Genomic DNA, 27975 nt, shown 5'->3' on the forward strand with positions numbered 1-27975 from the left:
CTACGAGAAAAAATATAATTTATAAAATAATATTATACCACGGTGTGGTGAACATTAGTTATTCAATAAACTGTACACTATTTGCAACCATATGAGAGTGCGGCTGTTTTTAATACTAGGATCTTTGGAATTATCCAGTCCAGCCTGCACCCCCTAAAATTGCTGCATGCACATCTTTTTTGCTACTTACAGTGATTTTTTGACAAGCTGTCCAGAAAAAAATAAAAAGTCAAGTTGGTAACCCTGGGTAGATGGAATATCGTAGCCCCTGCTGTGTTGGCTGTATCTGCAAGTGTGAATTGGATATTTTATATAGAGAAAATGTGGTAATCCACTGACACAATCACTCCTGCAGATAATGGGAGTAAGGCCACGGCCCCACTATCAGTATTCGGTCAGTATTTTTTCTCAGGAGTGGGAGCCAAAACCAGGAGTGAGTGATAAATGCAGAATTGGTGACTTGTTTCTATTATACCTTTTCTCTGATTGTTCCTCACCTGGTTTTGGCTGCCACTCCTGAGAAAAAATACTGACCGAATACTGACCAAATACTGATAATGGGGTTGTGGCTCGTATTCATTTTATATTGGAAAGCTGCTTTACTACATTGATAAATGTCTGACAGGTGCGGGTCCCATACCGATCCGTGTCAATGAAAAGTTGGCTCCGCGTGCATGTTTCACTTCTATGAGGGTTCAAAAATTGCTCAGTGTGTTTGCTCAATTATTTTGAAATACCCTAAAAAAGGTAATGAAGACAGTAACGTACAGTACAGACCAAGTTTGGACACACCTTCTCATTTAAAGATTTTTCTGTATTTTCATGATTACGAAAATTGTACATTCACACTGAAGGCATCAAAACTATGAATTAACACATGTGGAATTATATACTTAACAAAAAAGTGTGAAACAACTGAAAATATGTCTTATATTCTAGGTTCTTCAAAGTAGCCACCTTTTGCTTTGATGACTGCTTTGCACACTCTTGGCATTCTCTTGATGAGCTACGTCTTGAAGCTCATCAAGAGAATGCCAAGAGTGTGCAAAGCAGTCATCAAAGCAAAAGGTGGCTACTTTGAAGAACCTAGAATATAAGACATATTTTCAGTTGTTTCACACTTTTTGTTAAGTATATAATTCCACATGTGTTAATTCATAGTTTTGATGCCTTCAGTGTGAATGTACAATTTTCAGTCATGAAAATACAGAAAAATCTTTAAATGAGAAGGTGTGTCCAAACTTTTGGTCTGTACTGTATGTGTGGCCACCTCTCCACTCACAGTGGCACGAGATGAGGGCCCAAAAACCCGTGAGACCCTCATCTATCAGCCCTTTATTATTTGTCTGATGGAAACCCTATATAGTAGATGAGAATACCTCTTTAACCCCTTAAGAATTGGGCAATTTTTTCATTTTTGCTCCCTTCTTTTCCAAGAGCCATAACTTTTTTTTTACATTTTTCGGTAATAGGGCTATTTTTTTTTTACGGGACAAGTTGTCGTTTTGGATGAAATCTTTCATTTTACCTTTCAATGTATTGGAAAACGGGAAAAAAAATCCAAGTGGGATGAAATGGTGAAAAAAAAATGCAATTCTACCAATATTTTCTTTTTTTTAATTTTATGGTATTCATTGTGCAGTAAAAATGATCTGGTAGCGATCACGATAATGGTCAGTACAATTATGGCAATAGCAATCTTGCATAATTACTTTTTTTAATTAAGTGGCGAAAAAAAAAATCAGAAGTTTGTATAAAAAAATACATTTTAGTTCCCGTCTCCATTTTCGAAATCATGTAACATTTTTATTTTTCCGTCAACGTAGCTGCTTCTATCAGGACTTGATTTTGACGAGGCGAGCTAACAATTTAATTGACATCAATTTGGGGTACATGACAAATTGATTGTTTATATTATATATATTTTTAGGGGGAGCAATGGTGACTGAAAAAAATCACAATTCCAGCATGTTGATTTTTTTCTTTATACCGTATGGGTTCATTAATGTAATATTTTTATGGATTTGACATTTACAGACACGGAGACATTAACTATGCTTTTAATTTTCTTTTATTATTAATTTTAATGAGGGAAAAAGGGGGTAATAATGACAGTGCCATGGCCACAGTGATTAGATGCAATGTGACACACAACTGTGCATGTCTAAAGAAAATGTCAAATTTAGCTGGGCCTCAAGTAGTGAGCAGTTGCCTATAGCAACCAATCAGATTCCACTTTGCAGTCTCAATAAGCAAGTCTGAAAATGAAAGCGGCGATCTGATTGGTTGCTATGGGCAACCCCCGCAGTTTCCATGCAGGAGGCTGTGGCACCTCAAAACGATACAAATTGCAATTGAAACGACATTATCATAATATATGGGGCAGGTAAGAAGGAAATTTCGACAAGGACGGCTTTTCCCGTTGGAAAGCGCCATGCAGTACCTGCATTCTTCCGATAGGCAGAACTATGAGTTCTCGGCTCATGTTTCCGGGCGGAGCTGTGCAGTGACGGACCTGTCCCCTAGTAATACAAGGTGAGAGCGGTGTGTGTGGAGAAATAGTCAGTCTTCTTCTGCTGTAGATATGGCGGCTCTTCCTTCTCTGTCTGTGCCTATTATACGGCAGGAGGGACATGAGCTCAGTTATTCATGTATCAAAGCCCTCCCCTCCCCCCATAGATAACATATTCACTGCCTGTATCGTGACAGTGTGTCAGGATAGAGCTAAACCAAAAGTTGCGCTCCAAATTGCGACATGTCGCTGCCCGGAGACAATCTATAATGTATTTTTTTCCCTGCAAACGCTTTTTGTGTCTGTATTACTTTATCAGTCAATGTAATGGCAGGCGCCGGCAGAAAACAATTTGCTGGGGACGCAGTGCACCAACAATCCCTTTAACTTCTCCAGGATGCAGCCATTTTTTATTTTTGCGCTTACGTTTTCTTCCCCATTTCTTTCCAAGAGCCATAACTTTTTATTTTTCTGGTTATACAACCCCATTTATTTTACCATATAATGTACTGAACGGTAAAAAATAAATTACAAGTGCGGTGAAACCTCAAAAAAAAAACCCTGCGATTCCTCCATTTAATTTTTTTTTACGGTATTAATTGTGCAGTAAAAATATCAGTACGATTACACTGGTACCGAATGCCATATTTATTTTTCATTTGTGGGGTTATTTCAGAACCTTGTAAAAAAAAAAAAAAAAAATTGTTTGTGTTCCCATTAGTCCTATAACTCTTATTTTTCTATCAATGGAGCTGTGTGATTCTTAGTTTTTTTTATTGATACAAAAATCCGTTGTTTTTTTTCCGCAGTTTGCCATTTTGGTTAAATTATTTTACAGACATAGCGATACGAAACGTTTTTTATTTGGGGGGTAAAAGGGTTGTAATTTAAAGCACCACCACAGCAAATTTTTTTTTTAAATTATTATTATTAGTATTTTTATTGCAGTGCTGGAATGGTGCTTTAAATGTAATTCCCCTCCCTCCTGTCTTATACTTACCTGCTGCCGCCTTCATACATTTCTAGCGTTTCTCCCGACGGTCTCCAGTGAAAAGTGACTTGCTGGCAGCTCCAGTGTTTCATGTAGGTCACTTTTCAATATAAGTCTATGAGAGCCTCGTTCTGGCTCCCATAGACTTGCATTGAGAGCTTATGACTTTTAACCCGTCAGAAGCTGTGCTCACAAGATGGCGCCGCGGGACCAGAGCGGTGTAGAGACTGGAGGGTGAGTATATGGCCGGGAACTTACATTTAAAGCACCACTCCAGCACTGGAAAAACAAAATTTGGTGTGGTGCTTTGAAAGGGTTTGTCTCATCTTATTAAAGGGGTAAAATTGCAAAGTTGATTTTAAAGTAAGCAACTTTGCAATTTATCCTTTATTTAAAAAAAAAACTTCATTCTCAAGAACAAGCTTTTTTAATCCTATTTTCTACTGCTCGTCTCTCATGTATCAGAAGCAAAGCTGCAGCATAAAGGGCACCTTTACCAAGCAAGCAAGACGTTGTGAGCCAGGGGAGCAGAACACTGCAGAAGAAAGATGATCCAACACCTTTAAACCTTGATATATATATTTTTTTAAACTTTTTTTTTTAATCAAAGTTTTAATTTGTTTTTTAGCCTCATTTGGGGACTACAACCTGCACTCGTATGATCACTTGTACTGTATACTACAGTTCTATAGTATTACAGTATGGAGTGAACCTGTCATTTGCCTATATGTGATGGCATGACATAATGAGATGTGTTACCCAGCGCTGACATGTTGGGGGGTAAGCACTGATCCCAAGGGTGGCCACCTATGTTTTCAGCCCAGCACTATTCCTCCTGACCCTCCAGTACAATGTGGGACTATTGTTTAGTATAGAGGGGAGTCAGCCAGTGCCAGCTGGCACCTATGACATCAATTTATCTCTCTTAAATCTGATCTCTCACTAGTACAGATAAGCAAATTGATTCATTGGAACCTGGTCCAGCAGTCAGGCCAGTAGTCCGTGGGCTGGATGGATGGGAGCCCTGTGAACTACCTCCTATCTGTCAGAGTCTTTGGTGATGCTGGCAGTCAGGAGGTGATTTGAAGGACTCGCTTTTGGCGTCAACGGACTACTGACCTGATGCTGGATCAGGGTTCTGTATCAATACATTCCTCTCTGGTCACTAGTTTTCACAATACACACTGCTTACATTACTATATAGATCTCTAAGACCTGATGAAACTGTTTTCTTTAATTCTTTGATTATCAATCTCAGAATGGATGTATAATTCTTTATAAAAGATTAAAGAGGTTGTCCAAGCTTGGGGTTCAAAGCTGCAGTCATTCTCCAATCCAAGCACCGGGAGCAGGCAGGCACGTGACCGCAAGTATGAGATTTACATACATGCGGTCACATGCCAACAAGACATTCACGGCCTTGCTTAGTGCAAGGTAATTGAGCAAGGTTAGATATGTCTAGTCGGAATGTAGCCAGAAGTTGCAAATTAGGGTTGTCTGGCCTTTGGGTACAAGTCTGCAGTCACTCTATGTGACTGTAGACTTGTGGATATTCACATCGCTCGCACTGCACTCTGTGAGGATTCTCGGGTGCCGGGAGCAGCGGGTGCGTGACTGCAAGTATGCGATTTGCATATATGCGGTCATGTGCTGACTAGACATGCATGCCCTTGCTCTTTGCAAGTATATTGAGTGAGGCCGGATACGTTTAGTCAGAATGTGGCCTGAAGTATGCAAATTACATGCAGGCGGTCACATAACCTTCTGCTCCTGGTGCTAGCACAAGAAAATCCTCACAGCGTGCCGTGCGCACGCTGTGAGAAATCACAAGTCTGCAATCACATAGAGCGACTGCGGGCTTGTACCCCAAGGCCGGACAAGGCCTTTAACTTTCTGTCCTCTGTCTTTTGCCGAGTGTAATCTGTATGTGGCAGCAGAGACTCCTAGACAGATTACAGAAAGTGAGGGGGAGGGGATCTTTGCATTTCTGTTCCTGCTGTCCTGTCAATCAAGCTTCATATAGACCGATCAGAGAGGTGGCTTTGAGGTCTTGTCAGGCAATCAGTTGGATAATGGTAGATCCATTACATGCTGGGAAGTCTGGTAAAGGAGATGACAGCACCTTTAGTGCTGACAGAATACTGATGAAAAGGATACACCCACTGAAAAAGAATGTGCAGAGCATGTGATTTGGGATAATCCCTGGACATATTAGATTGGATTGTACAACAAAAGCAATTGGTGTGACAGGTTCAATTGTGTTCTCAATATAGAAAGGAATAAGCCACTGCTGACACATTTGATGGCAACTTATCTCCTTTAAGAGCAAAATAAACATTCATGTTAAAATCCATCAGCCTGAATAAAATGCTGCAAACCCCTAAAATTCCGCAAAAAACACAAAAACATCATCTATATTGATTTTTTTTTATTTAAATATATTTTTCTGTTCTCCGCAATGTGTCGAATGTCTTTTGGTCTTATATGGTTATAAATGTAAAAATTACTGATGAAACAATGTATAATGGGCTTTGTGTGAATATGGGAGAAATCCCCAAGATTAGTAGAAATAGATGGAGGGAGAGGAGGGAAAGGAAGACAATAATGGATGACTATGGTTGTAAATTATATAATAAGGGTGCAGTCAGACGGCCCTATTACTTGCACGAAGATGCCATCCCCCATCCCGTCCCAAGCATGGCAGCTCCTTAGAAATACATGCTGTCACGCTCAGGTCAGGATAGCCAATGGAGAATCCGAGGATTGCGATTTGATCCTCGCCCAATTAATACGGCCGTCTGACTTCGCTCTAAAGGGCAGCTCTGGAGCACAAACTGCTGCCTTGACCAGTTAATTATTATCTGACAAGTATTGCAATATAAAGTAACTTTTTCCTTTTTTTTTTTTTTTTTTTTTTTTTTTTTTTTTTACAGCACAAAGGAATTGCCCAGCTTCAGTTATTCATCATGGTTCATAGGTGAAATGACTTGGTGTTTAAGATCGGACATTAGGCTCTCTTACTCTGCTCCTCCTTTTGATCTTATCCTCTGTTTCACTGTAAGACCCAGGGGGCAATGGCTGGAGGATGTCGCCTGCTATTATCCACAGTAAGACGTCACTGCCTCCGTACTCTTTCCTGCTCCCTCCATACTCCCGCACCCAGCCAGACCCAGCCTTGTACCCCGGTGTTTTATCACGCTGCAGTCTACGGTCACAGAACAGCTCTGGTTGACCAACATGGGCGTCACAGCTACCAGGATTTATATCTCAGGAGCTTCACCCTATCTAAAGAAATAACTCGTCTTCTGGGTGTCCCCAGCAATGACCTCCCTCCAGAGAGAGTGTCCTTTATTTGCCCTAATGACTCCTCCTATGTGGTGTGTCAATGGGCAGCGTGGATGAGTGGTGCCATTGCTGTCCCGTTATTTAAGAATCACCCCCCTTTAGAGCTGGAGTACATACTGAAGGATTCCCAGAGTGCGCTGGTGGTTGCAGAGACAAACTACACAGATGTAATTGCGCCTTTAGCAGAGAAGTTGGGGATCGCAAACCTTACTGTACCTAATATCCGACAGCACAGCACTACAGAACAAGCAGTATATTTAGAGGCTGAACATTTTGACCTGGATTGGAAAGAAAGGGGGGCTATGATTATTTATACCAGCGGAACCACTGGAAGACCAAAAGGTGTCCTGAGCACCCACCAAAACCTAAGTGCTATGGTAAGAAACTGGAAGTAGGCATCCTCCGAATGTGCCTGCAGCAAGAAAAATGGCTGCTTGTGTAATGGCACCGTACCTATCCGCAAGATAGGTGATCGGTGGGATCTCACTGCTAATGGGGATCCCGTCTGAATAGAACGTGGGCTTGTAATTGCACTACCGCTCCATTCATTGTCTATGGGAATGGCGGAGTGTGGTTGTGACAATGCTCCATTCAGACTGAGGACTCAGAGCCCCTTTCAGGGGTTATCCAGGGCCACAAAATTGATGACTTATGATATTGATGACCTATCAATATACTGTCATATTGGTGGGAGTCCGATACATGGCGCCCTCACCGATCTGCTGCTGACAGCTATAGACCTGGACAGCTCAGCCCCATGCACTTTTGATGACAGAGGTACGGAGTGGGCTTCAGTACCCCAGAACAACTACTACTCAGTGTACGGGGGCTGTGATGTCATGGCTCCATACACGGCTACTTCTTCCCACTGTGCACCTGCAAATAGGTCATCCATATCATATTGGTCGGAATCCGATACCCGGTGTCCTCACCAATCTGCTGCTGACCAGGACAGCTCAGCTCCATACACTTCTGATGACAGAACAGCTACTACTCAGTGTACTGGGGCTGTGGTGTCCTGGCTCCATACACTACTACTTTCCACCGTGCACCTGCAAATAGGTCATTAATATCGGATCTGTGGGGGTCTGACACTCAGCCCCTCCACTGGTCTGATATCGATGATCTATCCTGAGGATAGTTAATCAATATCCCCATCCTGGAACCCTGTGATGGGACCCACGGCCATCATAGGCGATAATTGTTCATGATTTGACTAAGTATTGTGCACGACAAAACCTTACGTATAAGATACGCAATCATGAAATAAAAAATGTTGCATCTGATTCCCCAAAATGCTGTCAAAAATAAGTTTTGTATACTAGACAGCTACTTTAAAAGTTTCCAAATGGGTCACGTGGACAGGAGTTGTCTCCCTACTTTTTTTGAGACTTCTGAAAGTGCCAAGACACATAACCTATCCACTTAAGACCCTCATTTGTTGTCATCTGCTGTCTCCTTCCTTGCAGGTATCCGCTCTGGTCAGTGAATGGTCGTGGACTAAATCTGATTGTATTTTGCACATTCTGCCCCTCCATCACGTCCACGGAGTGGTCAACAAATTGCTATGTCCGCTGTGGGTGGGGGCGACTTGCATCATGCTCCCTGAATTCTCTCCAAAAGAGGTAAGAAGTGATCGGTGTGTTCAAAGGGACAAGAAAGCCTTTTTTCTTGCCAGGGGGGCATTGCTCTCCTGTATGATTGACAGCTCGCTGACTGCAAGCAGAGGCAGCTTTTCCTCTTCACTGACACCAAAGCTGACCAGATCCAGTGATTAGATGATCTATAGAAAATAACATTTAAGCATTCCATTCCTTGCATAGGAGACTGGTCACTGCTGATAGACTGCAGAGGTGGCTGGTCACCTAAGCAACGAGCTGTAAACAATATAATAAAAAAAATCCCTCCTTTCTTGAGAGCAGAGAGGATTTATAATAACAAGTAAATTACAAAGTTGCTTGTTTTTACAACCCATTTGACATAATGATTATAACCCTTTAAATACAAGGATACGTCCATGTTCAGTGCTGTAATTAAATACAACACTTATCGCCACATATCAAGGACACAATAGCTATAAAAGATCGTAGGAGTACGCTTACACCATTCAACCCCCAAAACAATAGACTATGGCAAGGAAAGGAAGTGCCTGGACCTAAAGTGCTGGCAGAATGAGAAGGAATAAGTGGAATGGCAAATTACAGAGCAGGAGAATCAGAACAGTCCCTGCACAAAGTAGACTGATATGTAGACCCGACACCGCCATCTCTCTGGAACAGCGGCAATGCAAGAGACGAGTACGAGGTTTTTGAGGTTTTTCTGCACTTTTTTTTTATTGCTTTTTCAGTAATACATTGCAAAAAATGCGATTAAAAATGTCTCTTGCGAGAACAGCCTGATAGGACGGAGTCTGAGGCTGTGTGCCCACGTAGCGTTTTTCAAGCGTTTTTGATGCGGAATTTCCGCAGCGGAAACGCTTGTAAAACGCTTGGTAACCCGCACCCCATGGTCCCCAATGGGATTCCGCAAGTTCTATGCACATGCTGCGGAAAATCCGCAGCGTTTATGCTGCGTTCAAAAATCCGCAGCATGTCAATTAATTTTGCGTTTCCGCAAGCAGAATTGCCTTTGTCCAATGCATAAAAAACGCAAGGCAATTCCGCATGTGGAAAACGCGTGATAAACGCGCGAAAAATGCGCGATAAACGCGTGCGGAATTCCGCATGCGTTTTCCGGGAGAGGACTTGCAGAAATGAAGCAGAAATTTTCTGCTTCATTTATGCAACGTGGGCACATAGCCTTAGGCTGTGTGCCCACGTAGCATTTTTCAAGCGTATATGCTGCGGAATTTCCGCAGCGTAAACGCTTGAAAAACGCATGTATATCCGCACCCCATGGTCCCCAATGGGATTCCGCAAGTTCTATGCACATGTTGCGGATTTTTCCGCAGCGTTTATGCCGCGTTCAAAAATCCGCAGCATGTCATTTAATTTTGCGTTTCCGCAAGCGGAATTGCCTTAGTCCAATGCATAAAAAACGCAAGGCAATTCCGCATGTGGAAAACGCGTGATAAACGCGCGAAAAATGCGCAATAAACGCGTGCGGAATTCCGCATGCGTTTTTCCGGGAGAGAACTTGCATTTATGCAGCAGAAATTTTCTGCTTCATAAATGCAACGTGGGCACATAGCCTTACAATATGCAATCTTCCTTGTAGTATAGGACACGACCTGTTCTGCCAATTAAAAGCTTCCGACTTCCATCGATCTGAGACGACCATTAGCCGAGGACCCGGCCGCGTGGTCCGAACGCGCAGCGTAGATGTTTTCCAGCCTTCTCGTCCAGCTGCGCTGAATAAAGAGGTTGCTCTGCGGTCTTGATGTCTCTCTCAGCTGCAGTAAAGCGCGTTAATACTCGCAGCGTTTTAGAGAGAATTGTTCTGGAGCAGCGGTGTGAGGAGGAGGGGTGCGGAGACGACGACCATTAGCTCCTGGGAATATAAAGCCTGGAGTTTTCTACAAGAACACGGAGGGCGTCCGTGTACTGAGGCGTGGAGCGATTCACCTTTAATCAGTCCTGAGATGAGTTCTGCGCACAGCACGGGGCAGGAACGGGTCGGAGTGTCAGCCTCCATTAGCAATCACATACGTTAGTGGCATGGGATGGGGGGATGGGAGTAGTAAGGAGAACTAGACATATCTAGTCAGCCTCTCCATATACCCCATAGGTAAACCCTGCTGCAGGTGTCTCCATTATCACTATCATCACATCCGTTCTTGTCTGGAGTTGTCCTCGCTCTCATTATCAGCACTTTATAACTTTATTCATCAGTTATGGCTTCCAGCCTCCTTATGGCAGTGTAGGCTCTTTCTGCATCAGTTATGCCTTTCATCCTCCATAAAGGATAAAGTGAAGCTACACAAACTACTAATATTTAGAAAAGAGGCGGTTAACATACTTCTGTTCTTCCCATCTGTGATTTTATTACATACAACTAGTAGAAATACTAATCTAATATTATATATTTATCACATACAGTGTTACATGTACAGTGGGTACGGAAAGTATTCAGAGCCCTTTACATTTTTCACACTTTGTTTCATTGCAGCCATTTGGTAAATTCTAAAAAGTTCATTTTTTTTCCTCATTATAGTACACTCTGCACCCCATCTTGACTGAAAAAAAACTGAAATGTAGAAATTTTTGCAAATTTGTTAAAGAAAGACTGAAATATCCCATGGTCATAAGTATTCAGACCCTTTGCTCAGTATTGAGTAGAAGCACCCTTTTGCGCTAGTACAGCCATGAGTCTTCTTGGGAATGATGCAACAAGTTTTTCACACCTGGATTTGGGGATCCTCAGCCATTCTTCCTTGCAGATCCTCTCCAGTTCCGTCAGGTTGGATGGTGAACGGTGGTGGACAGCCATTTTCAGGTCTCTCCAGAGATGCTCAATTGGGTTTAGGTCAGGGCTCTGGCTGGGCCAGTCAAGAATGGTCACAGAGTTGTTCTGAAGCCACTCCTTTGTTATTTTAGCAGTGTGCTTAGGGTCATTGTCTTGTTGGAATGTGAACCTTCGGCCAAATGTGAGGTCCAGAGCACTCTGGAAGAGGTTTTCATCCAGGATATCTCTGTACTTGGCCGCATTCATGTTTCCTTCAATTGCAACCAGTCGTCCTGTCCCAGCAGCTGAAAAACACCCCCATAGCATGATACTGCCACCACCATGTTTCACTGTTGGGATTGTATTGGGCAGGTGGATGAGCAGTGCCTGGTTTTCTCCACACATACCACTTAGAATTATCACCAAAAAGTTCTGTATTTGTCTAATCAGACCAGAGAATCTTATTTCTCATAGTCTGGGAGTCCTTCATGTGTGTTTGAGCAAACTCTATGTGGGCTTTCATATGTCTTGCACTGAGGAGAGGCTTCCGTCGGGCCACTCTGCCATAAAGGCCCGACTGGTGGAGGGCTGCAGTGATAGTTGACTTTGTGGAACTTTCTCCCATCTCCCTACTGCATCTCTGGAGCTCAGCCACAGTGATCTTGGGGTTCTTCTTTACCTCTCTCACCAAGGCCCTTCTCCCACGATTGCTCAGTTTGGCTGGACGGCCAGGTCTAGGAAGACCTTTGGTGGTCCCAAACTTCTTAAATTTAAGGATTATGGAGGCCACTGTGCTCTTAGGAACCTTGAGTAATGCAGAAATTCTTTTGTAACCTTGGCCAGATCTGTGCCTTGCCACAATTCTGTCTCTGAGCTCCTTGAGCAGTTCCTTTGAGCTCATGATTCTCATTTGGTCTGACATGCACTGTGACCGGTGAGGTCTTATATAGACAGGTGTGTGCCTTTCCAAATCAAGTCCAATCAGTTTAATTAAACACAGCTGGACTCCAATGAAGGAGTAGAACCATCTCAAGGAGGATCACAAGGAAATAGACAGCATGTGACTTAAATATGAGTGTCTGAGCAAAGGGTCTGAATACTTATGACCATGTGATATTCCAGTTTTTCCTTTTTAATAAATTTGCAAAAATTTCTACATTTCTGTTTTTTTCAGTCAGGATGGGCTGCAGAGTGTACTTTAATGAGAAAAAAATGAACTTTTTAGATTTTACCAAATGGCTGCAATGAAACAAAGAATGAAAAATTTAAAGGGGTGTGTATATATATATATATATATATATATATATATATATATATATATATATATATATATATATATATATATATATATATATATATATATATATATATACTATTTGGCCTCCTACCTGATGATCAGTGCTCTCTAGCTTACAGTAGTATGTTAGGGAAGTACTAGTCATGCAATTCCCTAATACATTAGTATATAGATGAGCCGATACAACACCAGTGATCGCGCTTATCCTGTGACGTCCTCTCTGCCGTATCCCCAGCCCACGATTCTGGGTTTTGCAGAGTCATTGTCCATTAGATATTTGCACATCACTGGTTGATAGTCCGGGATACATTATCGGTGAGGACGCCGAGCTGCTGTCTGTTGAAATATTATAAGAGTGTAAATCGCTCTGCTCATTTCCGCTGAATATATTTAATATTCAGGATATTTAATAGACAGTTTTACGTAGTCTGTAACATACGGGTCCTTGTGTGAACCCTCCACTAAGCTCGGTCAGGGCACAAGAGTCCAGCGGCTGAAGAATCATTCTATCATGCTATCTATCATTCACATGACCGCTGCAGCTAGTCACATGCCAGCATCATCACTAAGGCCAGTAATGGCTGCAGCGATCATATGAGCTAGATACATGATGGAGTAGCAGCACTACTAGACCCATTGTGGCCCAAAAAATACACGATAAGTGGACAATATATTCTTTTAACCCCTCCATGATTAGTGCGGGTGTATGGAGCATTCTCAGGAAACGATCCTGCTCCGCACAGGGTTGGTATTGGCTGTGTTTATACAGCCAACATTGGCCTCTAACAGCAGAGATCAGGGCGATCGGTCTCCGAAAGCGACATTTCGGTGGTGCGATCCGGGTGCCCATTGCAGGGTTGCCAATAAGGTGCCACGGCCGATTGTTATTTATTACTATATACGGCAATAAAGATACCAAATATGCTTGTTTTTATTTTTTTAGTATCACCGAGTCCATAAAAGTCCAAACTATCAAAATATTTTGGAAAAGAAATAAAAAAAAGTTTGAATTTGTCGCTTCCTTTTCTGCAGGTATGGGAGCACTTTCTCAGTACGGATTCACCCTCTGTCAATGTCTTCATGGCCGTGCCCACCATATACAGTAAACTGATCGATTACTATGACAGCCACCTCACCAAGCCGGGCGTCAAGGACTTTGTGAAGGCAATGTGCCGGCAGAACATCAGGTATCGCTGCAAAGCTGATGACACTGTCAATCCGTAGTATATGCCAGGATTTCTGGGAACATTAGTTGACAACCCAAACATGACCTTGTTTTAGTGGGAAGTTAAAAAGCGGGGCCTCTACTTATACATCATATACAATCGCTGTCCATCCTGAGGAGCTGCAGCTTTTGCAAAACTACAACCCCCAGCAAGCTAAGTTGTAGTTTTGCAGCAGTTGGAGAAGCAGAGGTTGATATTTTGTGATTGGAGAACTTCTTTAGGTTTACTACTGGACACCCTTATATGCTAAAGTGTCCCAGATAAAATGAAACAATAAAAAACACACACACACCTCCCGGAGCAGTGCTATCCCAGCGATGTCTATGGTAGCAGACTGATTTTTCTATTTTTCAGGTTAATGGTGTCTGGGTCGTCAGCTCTTCCGGTGCCGATTCTTGAGCGCTGGAGAGAAATCACTGGTCACACTCTTCTAGAGAGATACGGCATGACCGAAATTGGCATGGCGCTGACAAACCCACTCAATGGACCGCGTGTACCAGGTAACCCAATAGAATCTAAGATATGATCGTATTGAAGACTGCAATACACGTATAGAAGTTTAGCCTGTTTCTATCTGGTCTCGTCTAGGGACCTCCCCTGGCCCAGGCCTACGCGTCAGGGGGTCCTCCCCAGGCCCGGGCATCATTCATTATTCCGTGATCCTGCTTTACTTAGTTCCACTTCTTCCTGTGTATGTTCAGGGGTCTAGAAACAAACCTTTACATTAAAGTGAACCTCCACCTTTTATTATCATGCTGATTAATTATCTCATATACGCCCCTTTATATGTACTTTTCCACCAATTTTTTTTTTATTGATCTGATGTGCCAGACATGAGAAATCTAGTGTATGAGTCATATGCAGATAAGGAAGGTCGTGCACTAGGGGCGTGTCAATGCTCCTGGAAGACTTCTTCCCTCCTCATTACTTCTCGCTTGGTGCCACCCTCCTCTTCCTGATTGGCAGCTCTGGCCTCCATAAAGTCATCACTGTGGCTGCGACATAAGATCCAACTACATAAAGTGGTCACGGCACATGCGCCACATTTCCGCTGCAACAGGGATAACGTAACACAGCCAGAGCTGTCAATCAGGGAGAGGAGGGTGGAGCCTGGTGGCGTTGTGCGCACACACCCTTACCAATGACAGTGACAGTCAGGTGAACATTCTCCAGGTACCATAGATATTATACAAATCCACCGACAACGATCTTGCGTCTTGACCCATCCCATCCCTGGCCTGTAGGGGGCATCAGTCTTCGTACATCATACTGTAAAATAAGTTTTTTTTTTAAGCGCGTTGCAGAAGGGGTTAATCCTACTGCATTTTCCTGAGTTTTTTTTCTTCTCCTCTTTTTCTCTCTCTCTCTTTTCTTCACGGCACAGAGCTATGAATTATTCATGGCTAGCTCACGCCTCGCCGGGTCTAATCAGCGCTTTAATTGGAGGTTTAGATCACAGTTGGCTAATGGCTGCTCCAGCGGGGACCCGGCGCATTGTGACAGGCGGATCGCAGTGTGTCTTATCACCGGCCTGTCTCAATCCTCCCAGGGCCCCACCGTACACAGCAGCATGTGGACCCCCCTGAGCCTCAGCACATGCAGCATCCTCAATTACACAGCCCTGCTCTCGGAAGAAACCTCCGTATAGAGGACGGGGGTGCGGGAGGGGACGTGTGTGCATCAGGGGGCTGAGAGGACACCAACTAATGTGCTTCCAGATTTTAGATATATATTATTTTAATACACCTTATAATCAATATAACAGTATATTTCATTTTTTTATATTAGGACACATTATTATTATTTATTATTATAGCGCCATTTATTCCATGGCACTTTACGTGTGAAAAAGGGGGTTCATATGGATTTATTTATTTTTTTTACTTAAGTGATCAAAATTAGTGTTCAACTGCCCTCAGCTTTTTTATATAGAAGTGGATTTTACCCCAGCAAATTTTATAATACCTCATTGGGTGAGATGTCACTTACCGAGCCAATTTGACGCAGAACGGGGCCAATGTGCACACGGATCTAGCTGCAAAAATCCTCCTTCGGTATTCTACAAGTAGGCGGCGTGCACACTGGACATACCCTTGAACTAAAATCTTCTATACACGAATCTTGACCTCATTAAAGGCAATGGAAATGTGCCAAAATGGATCCAATGTGGCCGTCATTGGACCCTGACCGTATTTCTGAAGACGGCAGTCCACAGTTTTAGGTTAGGTGCAAATACCTGTACCTGATCCAAAAAAATAAATAACACTTTCCAAATTTGGATGATATATTTTTACATACTGCTATTTTTTTTTTTTTTGCCAGGGTCAGTCGGCAACCCACTACCAGGAGTGGACGTCCGTATAGCCACGGAGATCCCACAGAAAGAAGAAAGCTCCTATACCGTCCTCGCTCAAGGAAACGCCACTGGCACAGAGGTAATGGCACGACGTGGCCAGCGCCAGGGATTTTTTTCATCTCCGTCCGGTCCTATATGTTCTCCTCTAATAACCCGAACACTTTCTGGGAATCTGTGGATGATAGGATGGATTATTAAACCGATGAGGTTAGCACCAAACGATTTCTCAACGGAGATGAGTATTCTGTATTTTATTTATTTTTTTATTCCAGATTTACTGTAACTTCGTAAGTGGGGAACGATGTTTCTTCTTGATTTTATTTATTTTATTTCTTTCTGCAACAGATGGCTTTAGATGAAAGCAGCAATATATTGTGAACTCAAAATCGGTGCTGAAAACAAATATGTACAAAGATTGGTGCAAAATTATTTTACCCGGACCCTTAGATGTAGACAATCTAAAAATAACAGAAGCCCGCGGGTTTATCGCACCGACGCAAGTAAACAGGGGTACAGGATGCAAGTTTTTCGTTATTGTCTTCTCGCCTTTTTTATCCACAAATCCCCCCCCCCTTCCTTTCACCCTCACCCTCTTATTTCTGCCAACTGGCGCCAGCCCCGTGCCAAGACTCCTAACTGGCAGATGCCGCACTCAGCAGATGTTTTCCTAAAGATGTGGGAGCGTTACCAAAACTGTAGAAATCGCGCAAGGTCAACACCAGCTGCACAGAAGGCGGATTTTTAGAGGGATCGGCAGGGTTGGTGGTGGGGGAGGCGTACGTGTCTTGTGTGGCAGCGGTTAATTTCAGGTGTCACTTTCAAGGTCTCCCCAGGTTTCGAGGACAGGGACGGAGAGCTGCAGGTACGAGGCCCGGCCGTGTTCAGAGAATACTGGAGCAAACCACAGGAGACCATGGAGGCTTTCACTCCAGATGGCTGGTTCAGGACAGGTAGGAGAAATGCTTGGCGGTATAAGGATGCTACAAACATACCAAATTTATATACATATATATTTTTTTCATGTAAAGCGCCATGGAATGAATGGTGCTAAAATAATAAATAATATATATATACACACTGCATATATTTGTGTATGTATGTAGAACTGTCAATCCTTATAATGTGGAACTGTATTTGTGTATGTAGTATATCGTGTGTGTAGATATAGTTATATATCTATCTATGTATACTCATACATATACAGACACACACACTATATGCTTTATACTACAGTTCCACATTGTAGGTATTGACAGTTCTACCTCTATACACTGTGGCCCCAATTAATCAAAGTATTTTTGCAAGAATTCTGGCATAAATTGCTTTTAAAGGTCACAACATTTTGGTACAAAATTTTGCGACTTATGGCTTTTTCATGCCCATTTTTTTTTCCCAGCTCCAGCTTCACCAAAATGGGTGGAGCTGGGGTAGGACGGCAGCGTTACGCCACAGCTCATCTTATTCCTGACAAGCTGTGGCGTTGCCTACCCCAAAAATCTTACCCCAATCAGGAACACACCGAACCTGTCAGACGCTTCTGACTCATGATGAGGTGTGCAACTCTTCATGAATCAAGAACATCTGACTCCACCATGTCCCCTCATCAAGACCGGTGAGAAAATCACATCCTAGGTCGGGATTGACCTCCTAGCCAGATGTGAATGAATATATAACATATATACACACTCACACATATATGTATATATTATATAAATATACATGGATATATTAGTCCCTACTCGAGGATGTGGAGCTGTTCATTCACGTCTGATTATAGGGTCAATCCTGACCTAGGATGATCACTGTATATAAAGAACTGTAAATAGTTATGTCACCTTTTACCTTAATTACTTAATCCATAGGTGATAACTTGTTGTTAGATGGGGGCCTGACCGCTGGGACCGAGCATCGATCAGCAGGATGGGGAACTTTTATCCCCATTAGACTAGACCTGCATTGTGCTCCAAATTAGGCACGGTCCAATCATAAGGCTGCAAAAAAAACTTTTTCAAAACTGCTTAAAAAGTAATTTCCACTAGAAATCCCATCCTTGGAGTTGTTTTTTTTTTTCACGTGGATTTCGATACCTCGCCAAAATCTACACTACGGACCCCCCCCCCCTCCCCCCCCCCCGATCTCCTCCCATTGTTTTGAGTTGCTGATTTTGCTGTTGTGGATTCAGAAAAGACTCATGCGAATCCGCAGCAGAATTTCCAGCTCCGGACCCCCAATTTCTGCAGCGTGCAAATACACGCCAGGCTTTACATAAGTAAGGCGTTGCTAAATCGATTTTTGCTTTATTCTTTGCCTCCGTTCACTCATTTCTCCTCTGATACGTCACATCTTGCAGATTCCTGCACATCGCCGGTCGGCCGGGGGTCCCCAGAGCTCTCGCCCCCTCGTGTCCCTCTATGAGCAGATTCCTGCACGTCGGCCGAGGGTCCCCAAAGCTCTCGACCCCTCGTGTCCCTCTATGAGCAGATTCCTGCACATCGTCAGTCGGGCGGGGGTCCCCAGAGCTCTCGCCCCCTCGTGTCCCTCTATGAGCAGATTCCTGCACGTTGGCTGGGGGTCCCCAGAGCTCATGCCCCCTCATGTCCCTCTATGAGCAGATTCCTGCACATCGCCGGTCGGCCGGGGGTCCCCAGAGCTCTCGCCCCCTCGTATCCCTGTATGAGCAGATTCCTGCACATCGCTGGTCGGCCGGGGGTCCCCAGAGCTCTCTCCCCCCTCGTGTCCCTTTATGAGCAGATTCCTGCACATCGCCGGTCAGTCGGGGGTCCCCAGAGCTCTTGCCCCCTCGTGTCCCTCTATGAGCAGATTCCTGCACATCGCCGGTCGGCTGGGGGTCCCCAGAGCTCTCGCCCCCTCGTGTCCCTCTATGAGCAGATGCCTGCACATCGCTGGTCGGCCGGGGGTCCCCAGAGCTCTTGCCCCCTCGTGTCCCTCTATGAGCAGATTCCTGCACATCGCCTGTCGTCTGGGGGTCCCCAGAGCTCTTGCCCCCTCGTGTCCCTCTATGAGCAGATTCCTGCACATCGCCTGTCGTCCGGGGGTCCCCAGAGCTCTCGCCCCCTCGTGTCCCTCTATGAGCAGATGCCTGCACATCGCTGGTCGGCCGGGGGTCCCCAGAGCTCTCGCCCCCTCGTGTCCCTCTATGAGCAGATGCCTGCACATCGCCAGTCGGCCGGGGGTCCCCAGAGCTCTTGCCCCCTCGTGTCCCTCTATGAGCAGATTCCTGCACATCGCCTGTCGTCCGGGGGTCCCCAGAGCTCTCGCCCCCTCGGGTCCCTCTATGAGCAGATTCCTGCACATCGCCGGTTGGCCGGGGGTCCCCAGAGCTCTCGCCCCCTCGTGTCCCTCTATGAGCAGATGCCTGCACATCGCTGGTCGGCTGGGGGTCCCCAGAGCTCTCGCCCCCTCGTGTCCCTCTATGAGCAGATGCCTGCACATCGCTGGTCGGCCGGGGGTCCCCAGAGCTCTCGCCCCCTCTTATCCCTCTATGAGCAGATTCCTGCACATCGCCGGTCGGCCGGGGGTCCCCAGAGCTCTTGCCCCCTCGTGTCCCTCTATGAGCAGATTCCTGCACATCGCCTGTCGTCTGGGGGTCCCCAGAGCTCTTGCCCACTCGTGTCCCTCTATGAGCAGATTCCTGCACATCGCCTGTCGTCCGGGGGTCCCCAGAGCGCTCGCCCCCTCGGGTCCCTCTATGAGCAGATGCCTGCACATCGCTGGTCGGCCGGGGGTCCCCAGAGCTCTCGCCCCCTCGTGTCCCTCTATGAGCAGATGCCTGCACATCGCTGGTCGGCCGGGGGTCCCCAGAGCTCTCGCCCCCTCGTGTCCCTCTATGAGCAGATGCCTGCACATCGCTGGTCGGCCGGGGGTCCCCAGAGCTCTCGTCCCCTCGTGTCCCTCTATGAGCAGATGCCTGCACATCGCCAGTCGGCCGGGGGTCCCCAGAGCTCTTGCCCCCTCGTGTCCCTCTATGAGCAGATTCCTGCACATCGCCTGTCGTCCGGGGGTCCCCAGAGCTCTCGCCCCCTCGGGTCCCTCTATGAGCAGGTTCCTGCACATCGCCGGTTGCCCGGGGGTCCCCAGAGCTCTCGCCCCCTCGTGTCCCTCTATGAGCAGATGCCTGCACATCGCTGGTCGGCTGTGGGTCCCCAGAGCTCTCGCCCCCTCGTGTCCCTCTATGAGCAGATGCCTGCACATCGCTGGTCGGCCGGGGGTCCCCAGAGCTCTCGCCCCATCGTATCCCTCTATGAGCAGATTCCTGCACATCGCCGGTCGGCCGGGGGTCCCCAGAGCTCTTGCCCCCTCGTGTCCCTCTATGAGCAGATTCCTGCACATCGCCGGTCGGCCGGGGGTCCCCAGAGCTCTTGCCCCCTCGTGTCCCTCTATGAGCAGATTCCTGCACATCGCCGGTCGGCCGGGGGTCCCCAGAGCTCTCGCCCCCTCGTGTCCCTCTATGAGCAGATTCCTGCACTGTATCAATCTTGCTTAATAGAGTGAAAGGGTTATTGGCGGGTGGCAGGTCTCCGCGAGCGGGTGTGAGATGGATGGCTCGTCTTCCCCCCGCCGGCCTCGCTGATGTACAATGAAATATTTATGATTTATTCCGGCTAATAAACTGAGATGAAGAGTGTGATGTATGCGAGCAGATGGAGGACTATTGATGCGACTCCTTATGCGTGCGAGAGGGGAAGGGGGGAATCTGGGGGATACCACACACGCACATGCGAGAGACACTCAGCCAAAAACAGCTCTGCTCCCCACCGAGAAGACACCGAACCCGAGAACCCCCTTAGTGTATTCCCAAATTTAAGAGGGAAAATAATAAAAATACATTTATCTATGGCCAATCGGTAAAAGAAAAAAAAAATGTGAAAAACAGCTCTGTTCTTACACAGCGCATCAGTAAAGTCCACCTGGGTATAGGTTAAATAATTCATCGTCGTGAGAAATGCTGCATCATTACGGTTATCATAATTGATAGCAATATTTCTTACAATTTTGGACGAGCGCCACATCTACTTTTTTTTTTATTTGCTGAATTTTTTTAAAGTGCTTTTATATGAATGCAGGAGGATTCATAGCTTCCGTACATGAGAAATGCAGGATGGGAACGGCGGTGTAAGACTCCATCACCCGGTCTGCAAGGAGGCTGGACAGATTATTCCATCTTAGAGGAAATTTCAAGTTTTCGATTAGAAGTTGGCGCCGATCCTTGACAGTTTGGGTTCTCTAACCCCTAAATCGTCGTCATTAGGGGAAGCCATTTGTGGTCACACGCTCTGCCGGCTTCGAGACAGCATGACTGTCCATTACCTTGCAGAAGCTGCTCTTTTTTTTTGGTGGCTTTCTAGTCTTATATCAGAAAAATCCTGTCCCCAACTTTTTTTTTTTACTGGGCTTTACTCACTCTCCCCCGGTCCAGCGCTGAGTCTCCGACTCTGTTCTTGTTTTTGTTATTGTCTGCAGCACTGCAGCCTTTAAATTGTGATTGGCTGCAGCAGCGTTACAGACAATAACAGAAGCCCAGAGCAGCGGTGCAGACTCAGCGCTGGACCCGGGAAGGAGCAGTAATGCACTTTGTTTTTTTTTTAAACAACCTGCCCCTAGAGACAGGGGTTTTCTGAATTCTAAAAAATCCATTTAAGCACGAGAACACGTTTGTGGCATCAATTTGCCCTAATAGGGAATGTGGACAGGGGGTCTTCTTCATGAGAGAACCCCTTTAAAAATGCTATAGAGATTGGATTAACATTTTTTGTTGGAAATGTTCCCTGATGGTAAATTGATCACAGGGAATCTCACAGCTGAAAGCCCCCTGTCCATCTCGATTCGCTGTCATAGGAGAGGAAATGACCTCTGCATGGAAATCGAGGCGCCTATTGTGAAACACATGGATGGGTGTCCTCTTCCGGGTGGGAGTTTAATAGAGGAGGATCCTGAAAGGATAGGACATTTTACAAGATTTCATCTAACCAGGCAATTCTAATACTCACTTTACCAAACTGAGACGTTTGGGGTCTCTCTTGGCCTTAGGCTATGTTCACACTAGGCGTTTTTTTCTGCAGGAAAGAAGCTGCGTCAACAACGCAGGTTTGGTGCGTTTTTTTGGTGCGTTTTTCAGGATCCCAGAGTTCAGCTTTGTTTCCACCACAGAAGCATGAACACAGGTCACAAATGCAAGACATATGTGAAACCAGAATTACTAATGTAACAGTGGGCGGAGGTGAATTGTTCAGGAATAGTTTAGACACTGGCAGTGCATTGAGTTTGTAGGACACTATTTACTTTCACACTATGGTCTGCTATTGAGTTGCTCAGGGATTGTTCAATTTCACACCTCCATGGGCCACAGGTATTGTTCAATCTCACACCTAGCTCAGCCAATGATTGCTGTGTGCACATCATTAATTTAATTAAACTGTCCTAATCCAAACTACCATCTCAGGTGACAAAGACAAGATGATACAATCACAAAAATAAATGATTTTCACATACTGCTGTACTTGCTTTTTTCACTAAAAACGCTGCAAAACCTGATAGCTATGTTCACACTAGGCGTTTTTTCACCACCTATTACTTTCAATGGGTGAAAAACGCTGAAAGAAGTGACCTGCTCTATTGTGCAAAAAAACACGCAAAGCACAAAATACTGATAACACAAAAACCAAGATGTGTGCATGAGATTTCTGGAATCTCATAGACTTTTCTGGTACTGTAAAATGCAGCTAAAATTTGCATAGAAAAAACGCCTAGTGTGAACATAGCCTTACAAGGCTGGGGGTGGGATTTCTGGTTTGGAAGCATAATGACTGGGCCATGTGGCTCTTGTTTTGGACAGGGCTTGCAGTGGACTGGATTTTTCTGTGTGTTTTCCGTGTTCCCATGTTTTGCGTTTTATGTTAAAGACAAAGCACAAATTTGGGATTAGAAAAAAAATAAATAGATGAAGTGTCCTGATAAAACTAAATGTTGTTTTAGCTAAGGGAACCAACTTTTCTTCAGTGGCTATGTGCAGTTAGAGGTTTTTGGAATGCAAAACTTCTCGAAAACTTTGAGAAAGTTTAGTAATAAGATTCGGTGTGCACATAGTCAATGAGAATTTTGGGAAATTTGATAATTTGAGGACTAACGAGAAAATGGCCATAAATGTCGGATAACTGTGAGTCCCATCTCCCCTTTTCCAGCTGGCGTCCAACCAGCATTGAGTGGATTGGTGGCGGCACATGTGCCAGCTTCTTTTCATTTATTGCTTATAGGACTTCCTAATACCGGCCAGAACTTTCATAGCAATGGACGTAGAGAAGAGGCGCCATCTTGGGATACATCCTCCCGATCGTCTCCTCTCGGCGGCACACACGTCCCCGCGTGTTAGGTCTGAGGTCCGTTTTTTCGATCTGTCCAACAACTCTTATTCTACTAGAAAAGCCTTTTTTCCTCTCCCCAGACCCATCCCGGCTGCAGCATTTACAGTCCCCAGTTACATGGACCACTCCGGGAAATAGATGATACGACAGTCTCTTAATTCATTCTGAGCCCCCCTCTCTCCTTGCGGACCACCCTGGGGAGCGCTGCTGTGTTTACTACCTCGGAGACATGATGCTCGAGGCTGGGGATAGATTATCTCGATGCCTCTTACCGGCTGGGATGGATGGCTATGCACATTACGGGGGCGGACTGGGAGCAATTGGTGTAAACTGGAAAGCCGGAGACTACATGGGATAGCCGTAATTAGACGGCCCTGACCCAGGCAGCCATTTGTAACCGGCTATAAATGGAGGGACCAGGGAAAAGCCGGAGTGTGGGGACACCCGTGAGGAAGAGCAAGTGCTTAAAGGACTAAGGCAGCTATGAATATGAGTACCGGATAAATAGTTAAAGGGATCTTCCAGTTTCAGAAAACCTCGGTCCTCAAGCTGCATTTTTTTTTTTTAAACAAAATTCTTTACTCTGCCTCCCCAGGTCCAATGATGAGTCTCCACCTCTGCTCTAGGTGTCTTATTGTTTGCATCGTTAACATTATGGCTGATCAGTGAGCTCTAGTTCATGGCCTGAGCCGCTGAGCTCGCTGATTGGCTGCAGCGCTGTTGATGTGACTTCAGGACTGAACCTGGTGAGTGTCCAGTACACCAACAGTGCTATCTGTGTGCAGGTAAGTATGCGCTTGACCAACCCATTACTACTCATGCGACACCAGTAGCCACGGAGGCGGCAATAGCTATTAGCCCATGAAATGTAACAGTGCAAAAAAATATGGGTGTAAATTCATTGCACAAGTAATGAAGGTTGGTCCTTTATTGGCCGTTTTGTATACTGTTTTTGTGCTTGTATATATACAATATTATATATTTGTAAGTGTGTCTTCTCAGGTGACACCGCAGTCTTCAAGGACAATTCTTACTGGATCTTGGGCAGAACCTCTGTGGACATCATAAAAAGCGGAGGGTATAAAATCAGCGCCTTAGAAGTGGAGCGCCACCTCTTGGCACATCCTAGCATTACAGGTGTGTAAATTAAAGGGAAACCATATTCGATTCATGCTCGATTCATTGACAGCATGAATGCACAATTGCAGCCAGGTATATCTGAAGAGCCGGCTTGGGACTATAGGGAGAGATGAGCCTAATCTGGAGCAGTTTACCCGCCCCGCTCTAGTTGATTGACAGGTCTTTCTCAATGTACTCACATAAGAGAGACCTGTCAATCACCTGCAGTGATGCAAGAAGAAGCGCCAGATTAGTCTCATCTCTGGCATTGCAAAGAAAAACATACCTTGCTGCAATCACGCAACCAGGCTCTGATTCATGAATGAATTTACTGACAGGTTTGATTTAAAGGGTTTTTCTCGAGGATAGAGGATAATTTAGGGGTTCTGACCATTTTGGAGGAGAGGTTGAGCACGTGCACCTTGGCTCCATTTTTTTTTTTCCTCTATGAGACTGCCAGACATACAGGATGGGTCAGGGTCATATCAATTGTCCCCCAGCCATCATTAAGATATCCTGTGTATAGGGAATAACTTATACAACTTATAACTATGAAACTTTATAATGCAACCTGGTTCTTCTGCTTCTAGATGTGGCTGTGATCGGAGCTCCAGATGCAACCTGGGGGCAGCGAGTGTCGGCCATTGTGAAAGTACGTGAGGGGCATATACTGTCCTTAAAGAAACTGAAGGAATGGGGCAGGTGAGTAGATGATGGAGATGGTGATAGACTTAATGGTTATATGGCATTAACATAAGACCCACATCCACTATAGCGATGTCCGTTTTATGGGAGCACCTACGAGTTTTTAGCATGTGTTCACGACTTCATTAGAAGTACTAAATCTTAGCAACAAGGTTCGATATTACCAGCAGTGCCTGCTTCTTGCAGATGTACAATAAGTGTGTCCCCCAAGAGGACAGACACAAAAAAAGCAAAAGGATAGTACATGTGATTAGTGATTATTTTTTCCCCCTTGCACTTGTGGTTTCATTCTTCTGCCCAACTACGAGGCAAGAAACTTTTAGGCCCTTATTGATCTCATGTTGCTTTGCTCCGTCGCAGCCATGTTTCTTTTCTTTGTGCCTCTAAGACCTTGCATGTTTCTCGGTCATTGCACAGATTAGTCACTACATCCAGCCATGTCAAAAGCTGAATCAATAAGGAAAGTATTGAGAAGGGTGGAAATGCCGTCATCTCCCAACCTCTGTAAGCTGCTGTAAAGCTCTTTACATTCTGTGGCCGCCAATATTACAGATGCAATTGGAATTTGGGTATTTTGCTGAGACTTGTAGTCCTGCAGAGAGCAAATATATATTAAATATTAGTACAGCAGTAGGTTTCTTTGCTTTCTTTCCGTTGACACATTTTGCATGCAGACCCGGCACATACGTGATACAAGTATCTAAGCCCTGTTCCCTTTTCTTATTTAGGGCAGTCATGGCCCCGTACTGCATTCCTGCTGAGCTCATCCGGGTGGAAGAAATTCCCCGAAACCAGATGGGAAAAATCAATAAAAAACAACTGCTGGCTCTCTTCTATCCTCAGTGAGAAGGGAGGGGGGCGCAGAATATACCGTACCTGCCTGATCACACACCAAGACGAGTCCGTAATGGAGAGCGTACACGGGTATATACTCCAGGTAAGGTACAGATGTAGCAGAGCTGAGCTGTTAAGCCGTGTGATAATATAAGAACGCAGGGTAATCTGCATTCCTATGGAAATACCGCAGATAACGCATCACGATATCTTTAGATTATTTATTCAGCTCTGCTTAATCTGTATCACCCCTGACCAGAGAGCTGTATGAAACAACGCCTGGAATCGGACATTTACAAGGGGGCTTTTAGAAATCCACGGACACAGTCCCATGCAGACGTATGGAACAGATTTGCAGTCGCAGATATTTCGGCAGCCAATCTGTCGCGTGTGAATATACAGAAGTTTTTACTTGATCCGTGTGATAATGTGGCTCTCTTCTGTAATCGCTACATGAATATAATCTCTTGGAGGTTCACACTGATTGGAATTGCAATGAAATCTTAATAAAATGAAATCCTTGCCCATAAGATACTTGCCTATTCAATATTGCTCCATTTCCCTGCCAGTGGTGTCGTTGGTCATGTGGATGACACAGTCAGTGATTTTTCTTATATAGTACAATACAGGTGTATTGCAGTATATAGAACAAGCAATCAAGTCCCCTAAGGGGACTAAAAAGTTTTGGAAAATCTAAAAAATATATATAAAAATTTAAATCACTTGTTTCTTAAAAACAAAGAAAAAGAAAGATATTTAGTATTGCTGTACTGGACTGTAAGTCCAGTCTATCAAAACATTAATTAGTTCGTACAGTAAAAGCTGCTAAGAGAATTAATCTCCACACCTGCATGAAAAAAAATGCAATAAAAGCGATCAAAATATTGTGTCCTTAAAACTTTGAGTTCACCAAGCAGAAAAAAAAGCCCTATATTTATTTATTTTTACAAACTTCAAAAAATAGTGACAAAATCCCCCACCCCTACCCTCTCAAAAAAAAATTATATGTCACTATTTTCCAAAGTTTATAAAAAAAATCGTGGACGTGTGTTGGAGGGGAGATATGTTTCACTGAGGCTGTTAGCCTCAGTGATGTGAAACATGGAAGTTTCCCCTGCACATTAGGTGTAGAGTGGGTTAATGGCTCAGGTTTACAAGGGAATGTTTTTAGTGGATGACAAAGTACAGGGCTGGACATCATCCACCATGTCTCCAATCCAGGGAGTGGTCTGGCCTTTAAATAGCCAGCCCTGACACTCAGGTGTGTTCAGTGTCTGGAGAAACTCTGCTCCAGGAAGGAGCGCACACGTGCTGTGCTGAACCGTGTGTGTTTAATCCTGAGTGGCCGGACATTGGCCGATATACGGACTGTGCTGCAATTTTGTATTTTGTTTTGTCTCTTTAGCCGAACAGACTGTGTTTTTCTTTATGGACTCCAGGGTAGTATATGACGCTTAATAAACTAACCCGAAATTTAAAGAGACCGTGTCCTGTGTCGCATACAGCCTAGCTTGTCGCTATACCATATATATATACAGTACAGACCAAAAGTTTGGACACACCTTCTCATTTAAAGATTTTTCTGTATTTTCATGACTATGAAAATTGTACATTCACACTGAAGGCATCAAAACTATGAATTAACACATGTGGAATTATATACTTAACAAAAAAGTGTGAAACAACTGAAAATATGTCTTATATTCTAGGTTCTTCAAAGTAGCCACCTTTTGCTTTGATGACTGCTTTGCACACTCTTGGCATTCTCTTGATGAGCTTCAAGAGGTAGTCACCGGAAATGGTTTTCACTTCACAGGTGTGCCCTGTC

General features: G+C 44.6%; 1 protein-coding gene across 4 annotated transcripts in view; it reads left to right on the forward strand.

Annotated features, from left to right (window-relative positions):
* Window positions 1-27626, forward strand: part of ACSF3 (acyl-CoA synthetase family member 3) — a 64450-nt gene extending 36824 nt beyond the window's left edge. For 3 of the 4 annotated variants that reach the window (XM_073659187.1, XM_073659188.1, XM_073659189.1), the window contains exons 2-10: window positions 6437-7225; window positions 8318-8473; window positions 13561-13715; window positions 14109-14254; window positions 16077-16189; window positions 16934-17060; window positions 24492-24626; window positions 25199-25310; window positions 26042-27626. In XM_073659187.1, the coding sequence (XP_073515288.1) occupies window positions 6578-7225; window positions 8318-8473; window positions 13561-13715; window positions 14109-14254; window positions 16077-16189; window positions 16934-17060; window positions 24492-24626; window positions 25199-25310; window positions 26042-26159 (1710 nt within the window). In that variant the 5' untranslated portion in view covers window positions 6437-6577 and the 3' untranslated portion in view covers window positions 26160-27626. Of the gene's footprint in view, window positions 1-2309; window positions 2536-6436; window positions 7226-8317; window positions 8474-13560; window positions 13716-14108; window positions 14255-16076; window positions 16190-16933; window positions 17061-24491; window positions 24627-25198; window positions 25311-26041 lie in introns of those variants that run through there. The other variant, XM_073659186.1, reaches the window with a different exon arrangement.
* Window positions 27627-27975: the final 349 nt, after the last annotated feature.

Source organism: Phyllobates terribilis, unplaced genomic scaffold (genome assembly GCF_046119375.1).
Source record: "Phyllobates terribilis strain yellow unplaced genomic scaffold, ASM4611937v1 Scaffold_13__5_contigs__length_258822181, whole genome shotgun sequence".
In the NCBI taxonomy this organism is placed as follows: domain Eukaryota; kingdom Metazoa; phylum Chordata; class Amphibia; order Anura; family Dendrobatidae; genus Phyllobates; species Phyllobates terribilis.